At 39.7% G+C, this 23,391-nt stretch overlaps 1 protein-coding gene across 7 annotated transcripts in view; it reads right to left on the bottom strand.

The window, feature by feature from the left end:
* Nucleotides 1–1,193: 1,193 nt before the first annotated feature.
* LOC134226188 (solute carrier family 25 member 16-like) overlaps nt 1,194–23,391 on the bottom strand; it is a 58,249-nt gene continuing 36,051 nt past the window's right edge. For 6 of the 7 annotated variants that reach the window (XM_062706795.1, XM_062706798.1, XM_062706792.1 and 3 more), the window contains 2 exons: nt 23,218–23,360; nt 1,194–2,280 (listed from right to left, as the gene is read on the bottom strand). In XM_062706795.1, the coding sequence (XP_062562779.1) occupies nt 2,104–2,280; nt 23,218–23,360 (320 nt within the window). In that variant the 3' untranslated portion in view covers nt 1,194–2,103. The remainder of the gene's footprint in view (nt 2,281–23,217; nt 23,361–23,391) is intronic. The other variant, XM_062706797.1, reaches the window with a different exon arrangement.

Below are 23,391 nucleotides of genomic sequence, written 5' to 3'. Positions count from 1 at the left end.
GAAAGAAGAATTCCAAGCCTCTTGAAAGGAAGCCTCTAGGACTTTTGAAAGTAGGCTTCTGGATATCTAGAAAGGAGGCTTTTGAGCCTCTTCAAGGAGGCTTTTGGGCCTCTTGAAAGGAGGCTTTCAGGCCTCTAGAAAGAAAGCTTCCGGGCCTCTTAAAAAAAAGCTTTCGGGCCTCTTGAAACGAGGCTTTCGGGTCTCTAGAAAGAAACCTTCCGGGTATCTTGAAAGGAAACTTGCGGGCCTCTCTAAAGGAGGATTCCGAGCCTCTTGAAAGGAGGATTCCGGGCCTCTTGAAAAAAAAAATCCGGGCTTCTTGAAAGCAGGATTCCGGACCTCTTGAAACGAGGCTTTCGGGCCTCTAGAAATAAGGGTTCAGGGCCTCTTGAAAAAAAGCTTCCGGGCATCGTGGAAAAAGCTTCCGGGTCTCTTGAGGGACGCTTCCGGGCCTCTTGATAGGAACCTTCCGGGCCTTTTGAAAGGAGGCTTCTGGATCTCTAGAAAGGAGGCTTATGGGCCTCTTGAAGAAGGCTTTCGGGCCTTTTGAAATGATGCTTCCGGGCCTCTTGACAGGAGGCTTCTTGCCTCATGAAAAAAGGCTTCCGGACTTCCGAGAAGCGTAGAAGTATGCCAGCGCAGGATTCAATTGGTTTTGATTCACTTGAGCTTCTCCAATGATCGCCTTACTCTCCTTTAACGTTTTCTCCGTTAGTCTTATTAATCATGGTAGCGGATCTACTCTTAAATGCCTGTATGGTCCTCCGTTGATTTTCGTCGTCATCTGTTCGTTGTCACCTTTGTCCGCTTTCATGTAATCGACTGGTTTTTCCTTTTGCTCCTTCGAAATCACGGTTTGTTGCTTCGTGCTGTCCTTATTTGATAGCCTCTGCTACGATATTCCTTGCTGTATTTTTATTCTTTTGCTCGATGTTTCAAGAAATTACTATCTCCATATTCACGATGATCTGTTCCACGTCCGATTTCTGTGTTATCGCATACCGTAGTCCCTTGTTGAGGTGGGTTAGTTGTTCCTCCGTAAACTGCTGCGCCGAACGGTTAACGGCGAATGTTGATGATCTGTACTGTGAGTCGTCGGTTCGGACTTTCTCTGTTGGTTTTCCTTGTATGACGTGTATGACGCTTTGTTAAAATATATTACGGACTATCGGATGTAAAAAAAAAAACAAATATTTGTAACAAAATAAGCTGAAAGCCCTTTTATTATCCAAAATTCGCTCCTTTTCATGATCAAGTATTTACAAATCTGTGTCTTTGTTGTCGCTGTATTTTTCTATATAGGAGTGAATGATAAATTCATAATTGTCAACAATGAGAATAAAATATAATCTTCCTATTAAAACAGTTTTGTAAAATACACCTAAATTGAGTGGCTTCTAATCAGTAATATATCCTATACTGAGAAAAAAAAATGTCACGGATTTTCTGGTGATGCAAGTTACCATTCGATAAAAGACATACTTTTACTAATGATGTTCTTTCAAGAATAAACTCTATCTATCGGATGTGATAAAGCCTGAAGAATTTTCCTGATCATAAAATTATTTCGATTCCAATTAACGCCTAATTTAACTATTTCATAAACTACTAAATTTAAGTACTTTTAGACTTCTTCTAATCAAATTGTTCCTACACCACCCTTGTTCTACTGTATTTGAAAACTACCGAAACTGAAACTCTCAAGTCCCTGTTGTTTCGAGAAACTTGTCTAGTCTAACAATTTACATTACACAATTGAATACAAAAGAGAACAAAGAGAACGATCAGAACTAAAAAATAAATACACTGGCAGATGATTACGGAAGGATAGACAAAACAAGACTAACACAAGGATTTGATCCAGCTCCAAAATGCACTTCCTATTTACGTTGCATTGTAATTGCGCTAATCGTTCTCTATCCTCCTTATTCTAGCACAACTCCCTCACATTTCTAAAGTAGGTCCCGCAGTAGTTATCGTAGAACTCGGCCTCTCCAACTCGCTCACACACCGGACACACCATCCGTCGATTCTCCATTCTCACCGTCGCACGCGCTCCCATGTAGTCTCCCGGATTTGCGCTCTGATGCCGTGGGTGGGCGTTCAAACCTTCATGCCCGTGTCCATGTTCAGGGTCTGCTTCATCAGTTCGTACGTGCTGAACGATACGGCCACCATCGGGATCGCCCGCAGGTAGTTGATCGACATACCCCGGTACAGGCCCTTCATGATGCCATTCTCCTTGTAGATAATGGCCAGGGTGCGGAACATTCCCATGCTGGAAGAAGGAGGAAGCAGGTTTAGTGGTAAATTAATGATAAATATGTAAAAAATCAAGCACACTATCTTGATAGTACAATTATAATCTAGTTTTATGTAAATTTAATAAAATATTTCTGATGACGACTCTTATTGTTTTTGATTGATATGAATCTGCGCCATAATGTAGTTAATGAAGAATTTAGATGATGAAGCTAAAGATGTTATTATTTAAATGAAAAAGGATAAAATGCAATTGTTGGAGACGTTAGAATTGGAAGAAAGTAAAATGAGGAAGAACAGGTAAAATTGTAAACAAGTGGGAAGAAAAATGAAATAAAAAATAAAGCAAAATAGAAGTAAAACCATCGTGAAGAATAAAGTAATACATACAAATAATTTGAGGATATTTTTTTATATAATCTGCATAATCAAATTGGATTGAGATTCCGACTTCAAAACATGACAATTTGATGCAATAAATCATACTAGTCTTTTAATAAATGTTCTTATGCAGCATCAAAAATACAGCCTACATTACAAGATACGAGCAGTACATTATCGAGTTGAATGTTGACGTTGTTATTGAGTTGGTTGTAGCAACAAACTCAATAACATCGGAATTACAAATATGTATTCCACGCATCGTACAAAATATTTGACCAGTATGAAAGATAGTCCTCCTAATCGCAGCCTACACACATATGCCGCGTGGAAACACGAATCCCTCCCGCTAGGCCGTCGAGGGGTTTCGGAAATTATCATAAGCTAAATAGCTTTCAGACCGAAGAGCAAACACGCCTCATCTCGAAGCTTCAACTATGCGTTGTTTAAGCCACGACCATAGGTCGGTATATGAGGCACGTGTGCACGAATATGAACAGTGTGAAATATTGCCAAAAGGGAAAACTGCATAGCAGCAAGCACTTCACCTGTCCTTACCGGACGAACGGAAAAAGGTGCGCCTGGTTACTGGTTGGGTGATGTCAATTCTGGTCATCGTTTGAGAAGGTCTATATTGATGTTTGCCCACATTGCGAGGCTGATGGAAAAAGCGACGACGGTACCCACCAACCATGCATTTATGGGCTTGTACACATTCTGGATAATAGATAGCTTTTATCGTCACTATTACAAGTTGTGTTAATGAATGAAAACCAACAGGTGGTGAGCGGTTGGGGATTTCAGAACCCATCAACGCGCTTTAATCTCTCGATAAGTACCACAGTGAGTGGAGTTTATCGTTATACGATTAATGAACTGTTTTTCAGTGTTTGGAGAAAATACACATCAGCATAACGAGGAGGCGATGCTGTTTTTCATCGAAATCATCCGTGGTAATGTAGCCATTTGCCAATTTAATGAAATTCTTTGCAATCAATAGTGATTCTTGAAACGTAATCACATTTATAAAACAAACTTTTTTTCTGAGAAATTCTTTCCAGAGAATTTGACTTAGCGAGTGTATTAAAAAAGATGAAAAATAAACTGAAACTAAATTTTAGTGTGATGTTAAGACAAAATTTTATTACAAGCAATCAAGTCGTTATTTGGATGACATCAGAACGTAAAAAATCATGTGCGCATGTGGTTCTCTCAGCTCGTGCTCTTGAAAAATTACAATAAATATCACGTGTTTTCCAAGATGGCCGATTTGTGGCTTTATTATATAACTACCTTAAAAGCTGAGCAGAATAGATACGTTTGGGTACGTTTTGACAGTTTTCCCATGGCAAAACTGTCAAAACGTACGCAAACGTATCGGTTCTGCTCAGCTCTTTATGGTTTCGTATGTACGGATTGTAGTAGTGATCCCATAGTTCAGGCGAGTGGTTTCGTACTTGGGGCTACGATAAACAACATGTTAAACAGTGTTCAACACGCCGCATATTCCGTACGACGTTGTTGGTTGTAGTTTTCTGACAGGGCAAGTCGTTCCAGGGATTTATGGTACCATTCACCGTCCACAGTTGGGTAACGACCTTCTTTATTCAGTTTTCTTTTGTCAGCTAGACAAACGAAGAGGTGAAGCGCCTTCCTTGATGGCCAACTCCAGCCAGTCATGTTCCCCGGATCCAGGCAAATGACGTTGTATACAGGCGCATGTTAGCGAGAATCCGTAAAGCAGATATGCATCTGAACACGAGAACGCGTGTTCGTGTTCAAAACGATCTGAACACTGCACACTGTTCAAGAGCACTGACCTAACCTAGCAACTTGTATCCTAGGAAAACAAATTCAAGCGACAGCATGCTACACATTTTTCGGCTAGAAGTAGAGCACGTGGGCATCTAACGAATAGTAAATAATCAAGCATGCTCGTATGTTTTTGCATTGTTCCAAATCTAAGGAATCTTAGTTACCGTGATCGTTTTGCTTGCGTACCAACCCAGTGCACACTGAACTGTGTTCAGAGTTCAAAACTAAGAACACCAAGGCACGCTCTTGGCTCATGTTCTGTGCAGAATGCATCTCTGCAGTAAAGGAAGGGTTTCACAGATTCCATCCGTGTCCAAAGCTGTCTATTCCTCATGCAGTAATTTTTCCACCGGTCTGCAAAGGACCTTTGGATTGTTGCCCCACCCCCTCGATTCTGCTTCCTCGACGCCTGTCCAGTAGAATCTTTCTGCATTGAATAATGCCGTCAGATGTTCTGTCTTAGTCGCCCGATGAACAAGGAATTCATTCAAAATTTTCGATCGCTTACATCGCTATCTTGATCTATCCGCCAGCCATCAGCAGTAAATTCGAATTCTACAAACTTTACTTCTTGGCTGCCGAAAACACATTTGGAATAGTTCACCTCCATTTGCGCAAGATTCTTGTTGTTTCTCATTTGTTCCATCAAATATTAGCACATCGTCTAGGTAGTTGCATACGCCATTGCAACCTTTCAAAATAATGCGTTCCATTACCACCTGGAAGATGTCAGTTGAATTGCATAAGTCGTTGGCAGTCGTTTATAACGGAACATGCCGAATTCCGTCATAAAATTCGTCAGGTGCCTGGAGTTGACGTCCAGCTCAATGTGAAAAAATGCACTGGACAGATCTTTTGTTGAAAATCATTCCGCACCATCCAGTTTCACCAATATATTTTATCTATACTTGGCACGTAGATCAACGACAAGCCGGAAATCATCTGAACCTTTTTTGATACGACCAGCATCGATGAATAGAACGAAGTATCCATTTCCTCTGTCTTACGTTCAATATCTGCTGTTGTTAGTTCTTCAAGCCTCTGATGTACAACTTGCTTCATAGCGGCTGGGAAGTTCATGTAAATGTTCCGACACGGTGGGATTGATGGATCATACGTAATATTTACTGCAGCTATGTTGAATTTAGGAAATGGCATCCCCTTACTTATGAACGCAATATTTCGCAAATAACTACCACTATCGTTTTCGGAGCTAGTTACTCTCAACAGTAGTTTTAAACCAACAAGTAGAACACTATTTATATCTAGTTGCAGTAGTCCTACTCAATAGTGAAAAAATGTCTCTAACAACGCCAAATTTCTCGAGATATACCGGACGATCATCTGATATGCGTAGTGAAGAATAGATTAGAACAGCGGTTCTCAACCCGAGGTACCTCGGACAAAAATGCGTAAGGGCGGATGAATAACAATTTTAATCAAAACCTGGAAGGCTCCTTTCAAGTGACCCGTACGCTTTATTTAAAGAGGTTCAGAAACTTCTTTCAAGCTTTTTTCTTTTAAATTTCTAGATTGCTTTGTGAATAGGTCGTATGTGCAAAAGAAAGGCTCTCTTTGTGTACGCTCTCTTTCGGTTATCTTCTTCTTCTTCTTCATTGGCATTACATCCCCACTGGGACATTGCCGCCTCGCAGCTTAGTGTTCATTTAGCACTTCCACAGTTATTAACTGCGAGGTTTCTAAGCCAAGTTACCATTTCTGCATTCGTATATCATGAGGCTAACACGATGATATTTTTATGCCAGGGAAGTAGAGACAATTTCCAATCCGAAAATAACCTAGACCGGAACCGGGAATCGAACCCAGCCACCCTCAGCATGGTCTTGCTTTGTAGCCGCGCGTCTTACCGCACGGCTAAGGAGGGCCCCCTCTTTCGCTTATAGATAAGCTAATGTAGCATATTAATTTCTATATTTTGCTACATTTTCACTTCAGAACACTAGACAAAGCTATAATCTGTATTTATCTGCCAAGAAATATGAAGTAAACTTTAGTATAGATTCTTAATAATCGAAAGAGAATGGAAGCAAATAGAGACTTTTTTTGGTACATACGACCTATTTTCAAAGCCCTCTAGATTTCTTTTTTCTTTTAAAAGCATTGGAAGGCTCTTTTCAAGAGGCTCGAATGGCTCTTTTCAACAGACTTCAAAGCCTCCTTCTAAGAGACTCGTAAAGCTCGAGAGCCTCCTTTCAATGGGTCTGGAAGCCTTCATTCAAGAGGTTTGTAAGCCTACTATTAAGGTTTTTCTTTCAACTTTATTTTTTTCTCCTGCTTTTAAAAGTCTCGGGAGGGTCTTTTCAAAAGAGTCGGAAGGATCCTACACCCAACCAACGGATGGCAGATTTTAATACAGTTCTGCATAAAAACCATACAGAAACTGTATAATAATTTGGCTTATAGGGAAGGAGGTTCGGTTGTGGGCACCCTTTTGAATTTTGTCCATAACTTTGGTTCTACATTTATACCAATGGAAAGCTGGACGTGCAACCTTACTGCTAGAGAAGAGATTAGCTTGATTTCATTGATTTGGAAAATTTTAGTGACAATTTTGCAAATTATAAATTTTTGAACGTTTTGATTTTATGGTTCGGTTGTGGGCACCCTTGAAAACCTGGCTAAAAGTTAAGAATAACAAATGAAATTCAAAGAAAAAGAGTATTTTATTGGTTTTACTTGTCATGAAACATAAAAAACCTAGATTAATCCACCTAGCACTGATAATGCCTTTCTCAAGCATTGAAGAAGGTAACGAAAACAATCACTTTAGGAAGTTGGATTTGACTTATTCCATCAATTTACATATACTGCTTCATTTATATACATCGCAAGAAAAAAATATTTTTTCAATTTCGCGTTTTTCTTCTCAACGAGGGGTCGGGTCCTTATGAAACTAAATGATAATTTGTCAACAATTTCGGAAGGCAATGTCTAAAAGGTCCAATTTTCAATGGCAAACAATAAGACTGAATTGCCCGTCGAATGCAACTTGTTACGTGTAAATCGGTCAACGCTTAGTTCCAAAAGGCGCATATACAATGGTTAGATGCGCCAAAAAAAAAAAACAAATAAATAATAAAACTTATTATTACAAGAAATTATGACTGAATAATTTGAAGAAAATAAATAAAAACAGCATAAAAATAAGTTTGCTGCTATGTTTGTTGATAAACTCAGTGATACTGAACGATTTGTCAATAAAAAGAAGGTGCCCACAACCGAATGTAGCAGCGTTTCAGGAAAGTGATGAAAAAAATTTTCGAGCTGAAATTTTGATGGCAATCGTTATTGAACCACAAAATAGACTAAATCTACTGTATGAATACGCATTAGAACTCACTTTTTTAATTCAATCACACCATTTTATGACACTTTGAAAAAGGTAAAACAAAATTTTCTTGTTGATTTTTATGTAGAAAAAAATGATTTGTTCATAGTTCAAAGTTCTAGTTTGGTATTCTGCACAAAACATCGTGTTTCGATAGCAAATGAATGACAAATGTCAGAATAACAGTATCTGCTTTCTGTCAAAATATACGTGGGGGTGCCCACAACCGAACCACCTCCCCTACAATTCCGAAAGATTTTGATACAATTGTTGTATTGAAATCTTACTGATTTGTATTATTTTAATACAATATCTGTATAAAAAGTTTACATAATTGTACATGCCAAAATAGCTACAATAATAGTCAGATTTGTTTTTTAGGAGTATCGACAGGCTCAAAAGCCTAATTTTAAAGGGCTCGGAAACCTAATTCCAACTGGCTTGTGAGCCTCTTTTTAAGAAGTCCGGAAACCTCCATTCAAAAGGCCCGGAGGACTCTTTTCAATAGGCCCGGAAGCCTTCTTTCAATAGGCGCGAAAGGCTTGGAAGCCTTTTTAAGACGCCAGGAAACCTCCTTTAAAGAGGCTCGGAAGCCTCCTTTCGAAAGGCTCAGAAGCCTCCTTTCAAGAGGCTCGGAAACCTCCTTTTAAGTGGCTTGGAAGCCTGTTCAAGTGGCCCGGAAGCCTCCTTTCAAAAGGCTTGGAAGCCTTTTTAACAGGCCCGAAAGCCTCCTTTCAAGAGGCTCGGAAGCTTCCTTTAAAGAGGCTCGGAAGCCTTCTTTGAAGAGGCTCAAAAGCCTTCTTTCAAAAGGCTTGGAAGCCTTTTCAAGACGCCCGGGATCCTCCTTTCAAGAGGCTCGGAATCCTGCTTTCAAGAGGCTCGGAAGCCTCTTTCAAGAGGCTCGGAAGCCTCTTTCAAGAGGCCCGAAAGCCTCCTTTCAAGACGCTCGGAAGCCTCCTTTTAAGAAGCTTCGAAGCCTTTTCAAGACGCCCGGGAGCGTCCTTTCAAGAGGCCCGGAAGCCTCCTTTAAAGAGGCTCGGAAGCCTCCTTCCAAGAGACTACCCAAGTAATCAATAATAAATAAATAAAGACATCTAAATAAAGAGGCTCGGAAGCCTCCTTCCAAGAGGCCCAGAAGCCTCCTTCAAAGTGGCCCGGAAGACTCCTTTGAAGAAGCTTGGAAGCGTTTTCAAGAGGCTCGAAAATCTTGTTTCAAGAGGTTCGTAAGCCTCCTTTCAAGAGGCCCGGAAAACTCTATTCGGGAGGCCCCAAAGCTTCCTTTCAAGAGGCCTGGAAGCCTCCTTTCAAGAGGCTCGAAAATCCTTTTCCAAGAGGTTCGTAAGCCTCCTTTCAAGAGGTTCGGAAGCATTCTTTCAAGAGGCCCGAAGAAGACTCTTTTCGAGAGACCCGGAAGCCTCCTTTCAAGAGGCCTGGAAGCCTCCTTTCATAAGGCCCGGAAGCCTCCTTTCAAGATGCTCAAAAGTCTACTTTCAAGAGGCCCAAAAGCCTTCTTTTGGGCTTTTTTCTTTAAACTTTCTCTTTTCTTTTCTCGTTTTTAAAAGCCTTCAAGAGGCTTGGAAGCCTTCTTTCAAGAGGCTCGTAAGCCTCCTTTCAAGACGCTCGAAAGCCTTCTTTCAAAAGGCCCGAAAGGCTTGCAAGCATTTTCAAGACGCCTGGGATCCTCCATTCAAGAGGACCGGAAGCCTCCTTTCAAAAGGCTCGGAAGTCTGCTTTCAAGAGGCTCGGAAGCCTGCTTTCAAGAGGCTTGGAAGCCTGCTTTCAAAAGGCTCGGAAGCCTCCTTTCAGAGGCTCAGAAGCCTTCTTTCAAGAGACTGGGAAGCCTCCTTTCAGAGACTGGGAAGCCTCCTTTTAAAAGACTTGGAAGCCTTTTCCAGACGCCCGGAAACCTCCTTTAAAGAGGCTCGGAAGCCTCCTTTCGAAAGGCTCAGAAACCTCCTTTCAAGAGGCTCGGAAACCTCCTTTTAAGTGGCTTGGAAGCCTGTTCAAGTGGCCCGGAAGCCTCCTTTCAAGAGGCTTGGAAGCCTTTTTAACAGGCCCGAAAGCCTCCTTTCAAGAGGATCGGAAGCCTTCTTTGAAGAGGCTCAAAAGCCTCCTTTCAAAAAGCTTGGAAGTCTTTTCAAGACGCCCGGGATCCTCCTTTCAAGAGGCTCGGAATTCTGCTTTCAAAAGGCTCGGAAGCCTCTTTCCAAGAGGCCCGGAAGCCTCTTTTCAAGACGCTCGGAAGCCTCCTTTTAAGAAGCTTGGAAGCCTTTTCAAGACGCCCGGGAGCCTCCTTTCAAGAGGCCCGGAAGCCTTCTTTAAAGAGGCTCGGAAGCCTCCTTCCAAGAGACTACCCAAATAAGCAATAATAAATAAATAAAGACAAATAAATAAAGAGGCCCAGAAGTCTCTTTTCAAGTGGACCGAAAGACTCCTTTGAAAAAGCTTGGAAGCGTTGTCAAGACGCCCGGAAGCCTCCTTTCAAGAGGCTCGAAAAGCTTTTTTCAAGAGGTTCGTAAGCCTCCTTTCAAGAGGCCCGGAAGACTCTTTTCGAGAGGCCCGAAAGTTTCCTTTCAAGAGGCTCGGAAGTCTCCTTTCAAGAGGCTCGAAAATCTTTTTCCAAGAGGCTCGGAAGCCTTCTTTCAAGAGGCCCGGAAGACTCTTTTCGAGAGACCCGGAAGCATCCTTTCAAGAGGCTCGGAAGTCTTCTTTCAAGAGTCCCGGAAGCCTCCCTCTTTTCAAGAAGCTTAAAAGTCTACTTTCACGAGGCCTGAAAGTCTACTTTGGAGAGACCCGAAAGCCTTCTTTCAAGAGGCCTGAAAGCCTTCTTTTAGGCTTTTTTCTTTAAATTTTCTTTTTCCTTTTCTCTTTTTTAATAGCCTTCAACAGGCTCAGAAGCCTTCTTTCAAGAGGCCCGTGAGCCTCCTTTCAAGATGCTCGAAAGCCTACTTTCAAGAGGCTCGGAAGCTTCCTTTCAAGAGACTCAAAAATCTTTTCAAGAGGTACGTAAGCCTCCTTTCAAGAGTCCCGGAAGACTCTTTTCGAGAGGCCCGAAAGCCTCCTTCCAAGAGGCTCGACAAAAAATCCCTCAAGAGGTTCGTAAGCCTCCTTCCAAGAGGCTCGGAAGCTTCCTTTTAAGAGCCCCGGAAGACTCTTTTCGAGAGACCCGGAAGCACCCTTTCCAGAGGACTGGAAGCACAAAACAGATAGACAACATAGAACAAATTACCGTTTTCAAAATCAACTCACTGTGTATCAACAGTACTAACAATCGACGTACGGGAGGGCCCGTATACCCAAGGTGAAAGAAAACGACAGAAAAGCATGCGTTGCTGCTCTGTCTCATGCTCGTTGTTCAGTAAAGCTTGACTTCCACCAGTAGGTTCGCTAGTGTACCAAAATCGAAGATGAACCACATTTCATGGCAATGATGCATATATGTTATGTGCTGAAAGTTTACTTTCAAGAGGACTGAAAGTCTACTTTCAAGAGGCCCGGAAGTCTTCTTTTAGACTTTTTTCTTTAAACATTTTTTTCCTTTCTCTTTTTTTAAAAGGCTTCAAAAGGCTCGAAGCCCTTTCTTAAAGAGGCTCGGAATTCTTTTTCCAAGTGTTTTGGAAACATACTTTCAAGCGGTTCAGAAGAGTCTTTTCAAGATGCTCAGAAGCCTCCTTTCAAGTGGCTCGAAACCCGCCTTCCAAGACCGCTTAGAAGGATTTTTTAAACGTGGAATTCTACTTTCAAGAGGCCCGGAAGCCTTCAATAATCAAAAAAGTTCTGTAGGAGGCTCGATGTATAGGCTTATTTGAATTGGGATGTTTCATGGAAAATAAAAATTTATGGAGAACCATATATTCGTGAAAACGTCCATTTTTCATGTATCTTATGAGTTAAGCTACATTTCTATTCCATTTACAGCAACAAAAATAATGGGATACCTCAATTAACGAAGTCCGATTGAGCTGAAATTTTGTATAGGGACTTTTTTTCGAGGAGATGAAACTTTTGAGAACTACCCGTTTTTGAAATTCGAAAAGTCGATTTTCATTGGCACCCACATGAATAAATATGAAACTATTGAAATTTGCTTTAATTGAATTTGCCTAAGTTTTCGGGTTTTTTGCTCATACGGTTCAAAAGTTATAGGAGATTTTCAGTGTGCCATTTTTTTAATACACCTTTTAGCGATGGAGGATGTCTTCGTCAGGCTGCCGAAAGGCATCTTTACTGGTGTACGCCGATGACCATTCCCGAGCAGAAGAAATTAACTCAATAATACCTCATTCTGTTCTTGACACAATACTCTGTTATGAACTAGACTTGCATAGACTAAAGAAATAATTCCCCTTAAAAATTAGAAATATCCCACATACAAATAGGAAATTGACAATAAAGAAATCTGGGTATGAGCAATAAATTAATATAAAATTTCCACAAATAATGCAAAAATTCCATAAACAATTAAGAATTTTTCACAAAACAAAAATAAATTTGTACTTTTGAAAGCAAAAATTGCAATTATAAAAGAAGAATTTTTCATAAAGAATCAAAATGTTCCACGAAAAAATAAATACAAAAAATGTTTGTGGAATACAATCAATACAGAGCAATAAAAAATGTGAAACTTTCCATAAAGCAATATAAAAAAGCAATAAAACTGCGCATTTTTTCATTAAAAGCGTAAGTTTAAAGTAAGTTTAACATTCATGTAAAATAAAAATAATTTTGTTATTTTTTTGTATTTTTTTTATGAAAATTTTCTTTTTTTTATTGCTCATTATTGATTATTTTGTGGATTTTTTTAAATTTATTATGGAAAAAAATATTTTGTGAAAGATTGAAATATTGTAAATTCTTTATAGAAAATTCTTTTTTTAAAACTGCAATTTTTACTTTTTAAAAGTGCCAATTGACTTTTGTTTTGTAGAAAATTCTCAATGGTTTGTGGAAATTTAATATTTTTTTGTTGACCTTACGGGCCTTATCCTGATTTCTTTATTGGCAATTTCATATTTTTTAATGGAAAATTTCTAATTCTTCATGGAAATTTTATTTTGCTGTCCCTGAGGTAAAATACCAGAGGAGTAATGCCAAAAATAAATATGCACAATACTTCAGCCATAACAAACTCTGTTATTACAATAACAAACGCATCATAAATTATTATTCGTTTGGTTTTGAAAAACCTTTGCATCCCAAGTAACATTTTAAGTTTTATAACGCTCTTGAAGACCATTGTTGCGGACAGCAACTTTGGCATCACTGCCGAACGACGATGAATAGAATAGGGACGTATAGATGACAGTTCAACACGTCATACAATTTGTTACCATTGATTCATATTAATAGTATTGAAAGTCACGTTTTGTAAATGCTATTAGCAATCGAATTATCTTTAAAATCTATTATTAATCAATAATTAGAAGAACTCTGAAACTTTCTATTTGTTTTCAAATACCAGATACAGTGTGCCTAATCTGTTCTTGGAAAATAATTTATATATAAATTTGTTATTCTATTTACCTAAATTTAGAACGACGTAGCACATTGAATTTTCTACGAATAAAGCTATAAATTAGAAGTTCTAGCAAACTTAATTGGTAAGTTAATCCCCTTTAATGAAAACTCGATCTAACGTAACGATATTATTCGCAAAATGCAGGAGCTAGGAGCTAGTTATACGGTCGTAGCTTATACGGTCAAAAGAGTGTATCATATCCGCACGAGGAAAAACGTGAAGAAACTAACTGTAAGTTTTTGTCAATTAAAACGAAGGTTTATTAATAATGTCTAATAAATTTGCAGCTTTGATCTGCTTTGGAAGGGCAGATTCCAAGGATTATTTTTTTCAGTTAGGATTCCGAACAACCATAATTAATCCTACAAGTGTTATAAAACCAGTATAGAACAAAAATGTTACTAGGGATGTTATGCCTAAAGTATTGTGCAAATTAATTTTTAGTATTTTTTGGTATTTTGGCTCTTATGCAAGGATAGTTCATACCAATTTCTGTTATTGAGGTCGTCGCTCCTGCTAGGGTTGTAACCGGATCCACAGCGACTGCGCAACTAGGATCAACATAATCAAAATCATTTTCAGGAAGAAATTCATAAGCGACCGCTTTACACGGCTGCGTATCGCAAACGCCGTGATCAACAGCAGGTTTTTATATGCTTTGGAATTAGTCAGCCTCAACTTCCTAGACTTCCTCTCAAAGCTCGACACACACCAGGGCAATTAGAATTATTTCCGGACACCACCGGATGTAGCATGCGCCGAAGTTGGGGTGCTGCCCCTACCCCCGGCTGCATCAAAGCGAGTGTATACATGGAGTGAATCAAAATTACAATAGTTGTCGTCTACAAGACCGAGCTAATGAAGCCTCCAAAAATCTTTGCAAAATCGCCGGCTTCCTTCGTTAAGGGTCAAGAAACTGGCAAAAATAAGTCCAAAAGTGATTCTTTCTTGAAAAAGACTCCTGAATAGAAATACCAAACCAAAAACAAGAGCAGAGTGAATATCCGACACCATCGATGAATTACACTGGCTATCAGATGTTCGGTATTCTCGGCTGAAGCCGGGTCCATTTTGCAGTTCATGACACTTCCCAAGACAAGACAGACGTTTATAGCTTCAGACTCGGCCAGTCAGTGTGTTAACCGCCTTGGCATCACCCACCAACAAACATTCTTGGTTCAGGCCATTGAAACCGTCGCAGACAGCAACACCACCCTTATTTGCATCCCGGGGTATTCCGGTAGGCTTCCTTATACACGGAGAACGGCCAACGGCAACGCTTATGCCACCCTAAGAAATGATCCTGTAGACGAAGAAAAACGATCATTTTTTAAGGACGCCAATCTGGATGACAAGCTGGCTGCTCCCCCTGACAACCCCTGGATAACGATAAATGAGACCTATCCTCGCAAAGCACAAAGCATGCTATTCGAAACCGATCTTTATCGGAAACCGAGCCAACAGTAAACTTATTGATTGATTTGTACGCCTTTTTCAATGAACTGAGAGAAAAAACATGGATAATTTTTCCTCACTTTGTATACAAAACCCCACCAAGAAACATCAGAACATAAATTCAAATAATTAAAAGTTGCTAGGTTGTGTATACAGCTATGCCAAATTTCTCATCTCGCGTATTCATACGAATTTTGTAATTTTGGGAGTATATCCAAAATTGAATTTACTAAATCGCCAACAAGTAGAGTCCTGCAAACAATTTTCGCTTAACTTTTCAAAAGGACCTAAGTAACATTTTTTCATGAATTAATTTGAATGCTGCAATCAATAGCTTTCATGTTGTTCTGTTGATTGCGCTATGCAAATTAATTCATGAAAAAAATGTTACTTAGGTCCTTTTGAAAAGTTAAGCGAGAATTGTGTTCATGTTGATTTTAGTGTTATTATGAGGAATATAAAGCAGATTATACTGCACATAAAAATCATTTCGTCAACCGAACACAAAACCCAAAACTACTTACACTTATAAGCACCAAAAAAACCAAGCAATATACTAACCTCCTGTAACAGTTCATTATTCATCAGTATTCCATTAGTCGGTTATGACCGTTCGATTAGTCCACGTTCGCGATTAGTGCAGCATCCATTGGATATGATGATGATAATTAGGCCGGGTAATTACATTTGTTGGAAGCCAAAGAAAAGCACCCATCACCACCAACAGAGAGAATTAGATTGGATGTCATCATAAGAGGCCGTTTCCATCGTTCGGTTAGTGGAACACCAATTGGGGCGTGAAGTGCCGAGGGGAGATTATTTACAGCGCCACCAGTGGCAGTTGCAATAATTTGATATATTTGTATGTGCAAAGGGGGGGGGGGATGAGTATTTGTTAGTTGGATGGGGGGAAAGTGAGTAAGACAAAGCCCAGTAGTACGGGTTCCACGTGTCGAAGTAAACGATTTCGTTTAATCGTTAGTTATTTGAAGTCCATCACCATCAGAAGAGTATACATGAAATTGAAGAAAAATAAAAAGAAGTAAGAAAATTAGAACTTGAAAATATTAAACGAAAGTTAGGATCGCATTCATTTGTGTTTCTACGAAACAAGCATAGCTTTTAGGTATTTTCATAATTTTTGTATACGCCTGAAAAAACCTGAATAATTTACCTTCGATCGATTGTAATATAATATACATCATTGAACAGTATTTTCCATTAATGTGGTCTTGAAATGTCACTAGTTTAACACCCTCGATCAACAACGCACGATCAACTTCTGACCTTCATGGTAATAATTAAAACTATTATTCAACAACCTAATAAATAATAAATCAAACCATCTAAAAATTCGTAATGCGTACTATTCCACAACTTTTATTGAATAACGCCCAGCAGCCTTGAATGTCGGTCCTCAAGTCCGGTTTATAACAGCATCAATCCGACGCACACCTGACCAGTAATACTGCGTATCATTTTGGTCCGCAAATGAAGACCTGTTTTTAAGCAAAGGAAAGATTTGAAGACTCAAATTCCTCTCTCCAAACCGGATTCCAAATCCAAAAGAGTTGCATCGAATTCCAGACAGTTGCTGATTCTGATAGTCGTGGTTTGGTTGATTAAAATTGTTGCCAACGATCTCTTCCAGACTAAATAAAGACCACTGAAACTCGTTCCATGACCCACCACGGCGGATACAACCGAAATAAAATATCACGACAGCGACGCACCCACCCAACCAAAGCGCGAACAAAACCGGAATCGTTTCTTGCATACCGCATTTACAAGTGCATACCTACACCAGAAGCGACCCAAACCTCACGTAGTTTTATTGCATTGCAGTTTTTGCGTAACTTCAATGGCACTGGCGGCACAATAACGCACAATTTCTCCGTTTGCATGCCGCACAACTATGTTGGTAATACCAGTTGGACAGGTTGTAGCTTTTTTATTGCATGCCGACGACAACCACCAACCATCGCGATTAATCGCCTCACTGTCTGGTCTGTTCGTCATCGGCTTCAAACTGCCTTTTAATTGTTACGAATCGAAAAAAATGATTCAAGTACCCTTCAGCGCAAGGTGACTTGTGAGAGGATTGCATCAAGGAGCGAATGGCAAACATGATTGCCAAAAGATTTTGCATGAATTCAGTGAAAAAGAAAATAAATATACATGCGTTGAATCTGTATACGAATGGTAGATGATGGTTTCCCTTTTTTTTTCTACGGATTTTTGGGATTTGCGTTTGTTTACGCTGCTTTTTAAAAAGGTTGGGAGCCGAGACAAAACAATTTTTTGTGGAAGTTGTTTTTATGAGGTACACCCAGGTTTTTTTTACACGGTTTGGTTTTAGTCGTTTAAGACCTTGAGCGTCAATGAAACAATGAGTTAACCAAAAGATATTTTAGTTACTAGATAAAGATTGTCGCTGTCGTCGCTGTCCGGAACATCTTTTGCTGGCGAGGATAGGGAAACTAAATGTCAATGAAGGAAAAATACATACGATTTGACAGTTTGATACCACACATGTTTCGGACAGCAGAACAAAGGGAACCGAAGCGACAATCTTTATCTAGTAACTAAAATATCTTTTAGTTAACAACACGAAAAAAATCACAAAAAATCAAAGAAAATTCAGGGGGTATTTAAAAAGCTGTGAAAGTTCAGGTTATCTGAAAAATTAATGAACTCCAACCGCATAAAAAAACCTGAGTGTACGTATCTCCCGAGTACAAATCAACTTCAGTGTATAGAAGTGTCGTAAGAGGATTAACGCTTGAAGGCGGAGGGGCGTTGTCGGCGAAGTGTGACGATCCATACAAAATTTTCAGATGTTTCATACAAAAAGTGTGACGTAGGGAGGAGGGAGGTAGAAAATTTCCCGTTAATTAGGTTAATGGATCTTCCATACGAGCAAACGTAAAATAGGAATAAAACATGACCCAAAAAGTTTTACCATAGCTACGCCCTGCGCCTGTTTGTATGTGGTGATAATCTACCGCTCACATCATAAAATCAGTTTTCAATTGCGACATTCTATAAATCTCCCCAACACTCTTCTTCTTTGTGCTAAATTTGCTTGGAGAAGCAAAATATTCTCCATCTGACGAAATCCATGTTTTTACACTTTTATTTGTTGCGAGATCAACACTCTGAAAAACGCTTTCAGTGTGTCATGGCTCGCTTTGATCGCCGCTTCACTTCACTTTGCTTATCTCCAACCCCTTCGCTTCGCTTTTCTTTGCTCCCAGTATGTCATCAGCCTAAAATAATGCTCCCAAGGCAACAATCATAGCACATACAGACATGTTCAGGTAAGCTATGCAGAAATGGCCTGACGAGTGTAGTTTCCCAGATAGATGGAAGAGACAGAACTTGGTGCTAGTTGCCGAAAGCCGAGAAGGTGACCCATCAGCGTAATCTATCTAATCGACACGACGGGAAAATTAATTGAAAGGATCTACCTCAGCAGGTTGATCCCGTACTCTGAGGGTACGAAATACTAGTCAAACTAATTGTTTGGTTTTCGTGAGAGTAAGTCTACGGTGGATGTTATCAACTACGTAGTGAAAACCGCGGGAAGATCAGACCTCTTCTTCAAAAATATCCGGATTCAACTGGTCAGATATCGTACGCAAACGTATCCATTCTGCGTGGCTCGGTGGGATACATCGCGTTCTTGTTACTCCGGCTTATCCTGCCGGTAGACCTGTTCAAAATTTTGGAAACCTTTTTTATTCTTTATTACCGTGTTTTTTTATTTTAATGAAAAGTTCATAACGGATTGGAAAGCTATATTTTCAGAATCACAAACAACATATAAGACAATTATTGTGGTTCAGAGTTTGGAGAGATGGAATCCCGCAGGGATCCATCGCGGGCCCGGTGCTCACGCGATCATGGATGATCTTTAAAAGGTTGAAACTAGATCATCACTTCATAGCTGCCCAATCACTTCGAAACGGGACTTGAGGGTAAATATCAACGATAGGCTGACTTTCGACAGCCACGACGATTACGCCTGCGAGAAAGCTTCAACAGCTTTTGCGGATTTATCGGAGATTATGTCCAATAGCTCGAGAGAGTGCTCCTGTAGAGGTAGATCTTTAGATACGACAACGCAGCCTGGGCAAAAGGGTCAGCTGTAACCAACAGAAGCTGGGAAACACACACCCCTTTATGTGTCTCAGAGTGGGTCGGTGACAAAAGGTCGAAAGGACAAAAGGGACAGAATGTTTAAAGGGACAAGAGGTCGAAGGTAACAAATGTTGAAAGCGACAAATGGTCGAAAAAGACTTCTTTCTTCCTTCCTTATTCTTTCTTCCTCTTTTTTCTTCTTCCTCTTTTCATCTTCTTTCTTCTTTCTCTGTTCTTTCTTTCTTCATATTTATTCCTTCTTCCACCTTCCTTTTTCTTTATCTTTCTTCCTTCAACCTTCTTCCTTATTCCTTCTTTCTTTCTTCTATCGTCAATCTTTTTCACTTCCTTTTTCTACCATATGCCTTCTTTCTGCTTCCTTTTTCTTCGTTCCTTCTTCTTATTCTCTTCTTCCATGTTGCTAACTCCTTTTTAATTTTCCTTCTTTCGTCTTCCTTCTTCTTTCTTTCTTCTTAATTTTTCCTTCTTCTCTTCTTCGTTCTTCTCTCTTCTTACTTCTTCTCTCTTCTCACTTCTTCTCTTTTCTTACTTCTTCTCTCTTCTTCCATCTTCTCTCTTCTTCCATCTTCTCTCTTCTTCCATCTTCTCTCTTCTTCCATCTTCTCTCTTCTTCCATCTTCTCTCTTCTTCCATCTTCTCTCTTCTTCCATCTTCTCTCTTCTTCCATCTTCTCTCTTCTTCCATCTTCTCTCTTCTTCCATCTTCTCTCTTCTTCTTTTTTCTCTTCTCTCTTCTTCCTTTTTTTCTCTTCTCTCTTCTTCCTTTTTCTCTCTTCTCTCTTCTTCCTTTTTCTCTCTATTCTTTTCTTCCTTTTTCTCTTTTCTTGCTTCTCCCATTTCCCTTCTTCTTACTCCCCCTTCCTTTTTTTATTCCTTTTTCTTAATCTTTCGTTTATTTGGAAGACTAAGGTAACACAGAGGACGTAGAAGATTTTTTTTATTCCTTCTTCCCTTTTGCTCTCTTTTCGATCTTTTGTCTTTTTTGAAAATTCTCCGAAAGTTCCGCCAGGAATCCCTTCGGAAGTTTCTCAAGAAATTCTTCCAAAAATTCCTCCGGAAGTTCCTCCTGAAATCCTCCGGAAGTTTCTCCTGCAATTCCTCCGGAAGTTCCTCCTGAAATTCCTCTGGAAGTTCCCCGGAAGTCCTTCCAAGAATTTCCCTAGAAGTTCCTCCAGGAATTCCCCTGGAAAATCCTTTAGGACTTCACCTGGAAGTTTCTCCAGGAATTCCTCCAGAAGTTCCTCCAGGATTTCCTCGGAAAGTTCCTCCAGGAATTCCTCAGAAGTTTCTCCAGGAATTCCTCCGGAAGTTCGTCCAATAATTCCTCAAGGAAGTCCTCCGGAAATTCTTTAGGACTTCACCTGGAAGTTTCTCCAGGAAGTCCTCCAGAAGTTCCTCCAGGATTTCCTCCAAAAGATCCTCCAGAAATTCCTCCGGATATTCGTCCAGGAATTCTTCCGAAAGGGAGGCTGCCTCGGAGAGAACAAAGCTGTTATTGGTCGACGGTACAGCAGCAGTGCCTTTCTCTGCTTTGTTCTCTCCGAGGCAGCCAAGTTGGTTGCGACGAGACGGACGCAATGAGAAAACAGAACTGTGCAATAAAAATCCTATTCGACTAAATGCTGATGTCATATTAGAAATTTGGAGACAGTACTCGTCGATAGCTAATCCTTCCGCACGCGATGGCATATGAGCAAGTCAAACCACCTTCCTTTTGCCAGTGGAGATATATCAGCTTCCACACTGATATTCTTCCCTCCCCCTTCATACGGGAGCTTGGCAGAAGGAAGGTCGTGTGATATGTGCTATCACAAATATTGCCCTCCGCTCGCTTTCAAATCGACTTCTATAAAAACATTCTTCATGCCTGCCGTATCCTAACGGAACTATCAATTCTATACTTTCGCCTCTAATGCTATCATGAACATGTACGTCCAAGTTTGGAAGATGATATTAGCATTTCCATATCATTCTACTAAACATTTTTGAGAAAATTCCTCTGAAAATTATTCAAGAAATTCTCCTGAATTCCCATGGAAGCAATTTCTGCCAAAAGTCCTCCTAAAATTTCCCCATGTACTCCCCTTTAAATTTCGGCTTCACGATTTTCCTTAAGGTGAATCACGTTGGTATCCGATTTCAAAACTACATAGCGATTTCAATGGAACATAACTACAAAAGTAAACAGCAGTTTTTCACCTTTGCTTATTTGCAGCATACACGAAAAAAATGTTTTCAGATGTGCTAATCTCCTATAAGTTTACATTTGTGACGGCCATTGTGGCAGTTATTGTTGGACTTTATGGTGATTGTCCTTAAGAAATCACTCTAGAATTTTTCTCCCACGAGTTCTCCCAGAAATTACTCAAGGTATTCTCCTGGAGATAATTCCAGAAACAACTCCGTGAAATTTCTCTTTCAAAAAGAATTCACGATGTAATTTCTGTGGGAATATCTAAAACAGTTCCTGAAATATGTCATGAAGTAATTCCTGAAATTTAAAATTTTTTTTTTTCTTTGTTTGTCCATGCACTTGGTTCTAGCTGATCTACCTCACTTGATAAATTCTTTTAAAAAATCGTGAGGATTTTACGATAAACTTTCAGTAAAAGTTCTCGAAAGAATTCCAAAAATAGTTTCTAAAGAAGTTCTAGAAGTTGGAGCATTTTTGAAGTAAGGACATTCATAATAGAAATCCAAAAAAAAAATCTCGTTGGACTTCCAAATGAATTTTACATGAAATTCTGAAATAATTTCTGAACGAAGAAGTATCAAAGGAGTTCTAGAGTTCTTGTAAGGATTTCTGTAGTTTTCTAAGAGCATTTCCTTGTTTTTCTTGAGAACAGTAAAATTTTTCAGGAAAAATGTTTTTGGTAAAAGCGAGAATATGTTTTATAGCAAGGATATAGTGACCAAGTTGGCATTACAAATACATTTTCCCACATGTTGTAGTTAGAAATGAGCTCGGCATAGTAAAACATATTCGACAACGTGGTAAATTTTCAAAAGGCGGCGGTGACGTATAAAAATCAACGGCGGCGGCACACAACCGTTATACTGCCTGTGATCGCATATCAGTCCCATACGAATTTTCTTCGTTTTCTAGCTTGAATCAGTGATGGTCATATTTCTCATAGTATTATCAAATGTAACAGTTAGATAGGAATATTTGTTCAGATAAAGTTGAAAAAATATCAAACCAGTTTGTCACATGTGGAAAATGACCGCATATGAGTTTCAATTTTCACTACAATAGGACTCATATGTGACCATGTTTAAAATGGGTTAAATTGGCTTGACGTTTGTTCCTTCTTTTCTGCGATTGAAGTTTTTTTTTCATATCATGGGACTGATATACGATCATAGTCAGTATAATAGCTTCGATTGCCAAATGACAACAGGAATGGGACGCCTTTTCAAATGGTAAGTGGATACCAAGTGTATCAAGATGGGTGGGCAGACCACGTGGGGATGATCACTTCTATCTGAAACAAATCCTATCATGCCATGACTGCTTCATGCAGTACCTATACAGGTTCGGCCTATAGGAATCTTCAGTCTGCCTTGACTGCCCAGAGGTGGACAAAACCGCCAAGCACGTATTGTATGTCCTCGGTTCGTCGTTGCAAGGAGCGAGGTACGCTTGACACTCTCAAGAGTGATCCGACACAATTCCACAAGAATATTACTGGAAAAATATTATTGGAAATTTTTCAACATGAATACTAATCAGGAAACATGCCAGATTGTGGACGAATCGGATCATACACACTCATAACTTTTATCGATGGTCTTCTACTGTAGTAGGCTTTCATATATGAATAAATTAACGCAAGCTAAACTGTAACCTTGACTGTTGTCCATATATATCATCGTCTGTTTTCACCGTCGTCGTCGCCTAATAAATATTCAACACCTTTTCGTCTACGTGAAAGATGACATCTTCTTCCCTATGATGAGCTCATACACTTCCTAACGACTTTCGATCTTCTAAGATGGGTCTCTCAAATAGTTAACACGACATAGTAACAAGCCTATTCCTATGTCGCATTGAAAACGCATGACGCAGAAGCCATTAATATTTAAATATTTTGTTGTATCACTCAGCTGTCAATCACCCCAAGGCTCGGCAAAGCCCTGATAACAATCAGAGTGTTTCTTTCATGTAATAAATGTGACTTATTTCGGAACCTTGGAATTACAAAGCAGGAATTCATCGTCGCTTACCTCACAATATGTCGGTACGAAAAAAATATATAAAACGAATGATCTTACCCAAACTTCGCCGTCTCCGGGTTCATCATGGCAAGCTGCATCCGCCGTCGGGTCACGTCCAGGGGGTAGGAAAAGGATTGTGCAACTGCTCCCGCAAATCCACCGCACAGAAGTTTAGCCGGCACCGCCAGAACGAGCCCACCTATTGGGAATAAAGGAAACAGAATATGTAG

The sequence above is a fragment of the Armigeres subalbatus genome, chromosome 3 (assembly GCF_024139115.2).
Source record: "Armigeres subalbatus isolate Guangzhou_Male chromosome 3, GZ_Asu_2, whole genome shotgun sequence".
NCBI lineage: Eukaryota > Metazoa > Arthropoda > Insecta > Diptera > Culicidae > Armigeres > Armigeres subalbatus.
Note: the sequence above shows the minus strand (reverse complement) of the source record. Positions and strands in the feature narration are given on the sequence as shown.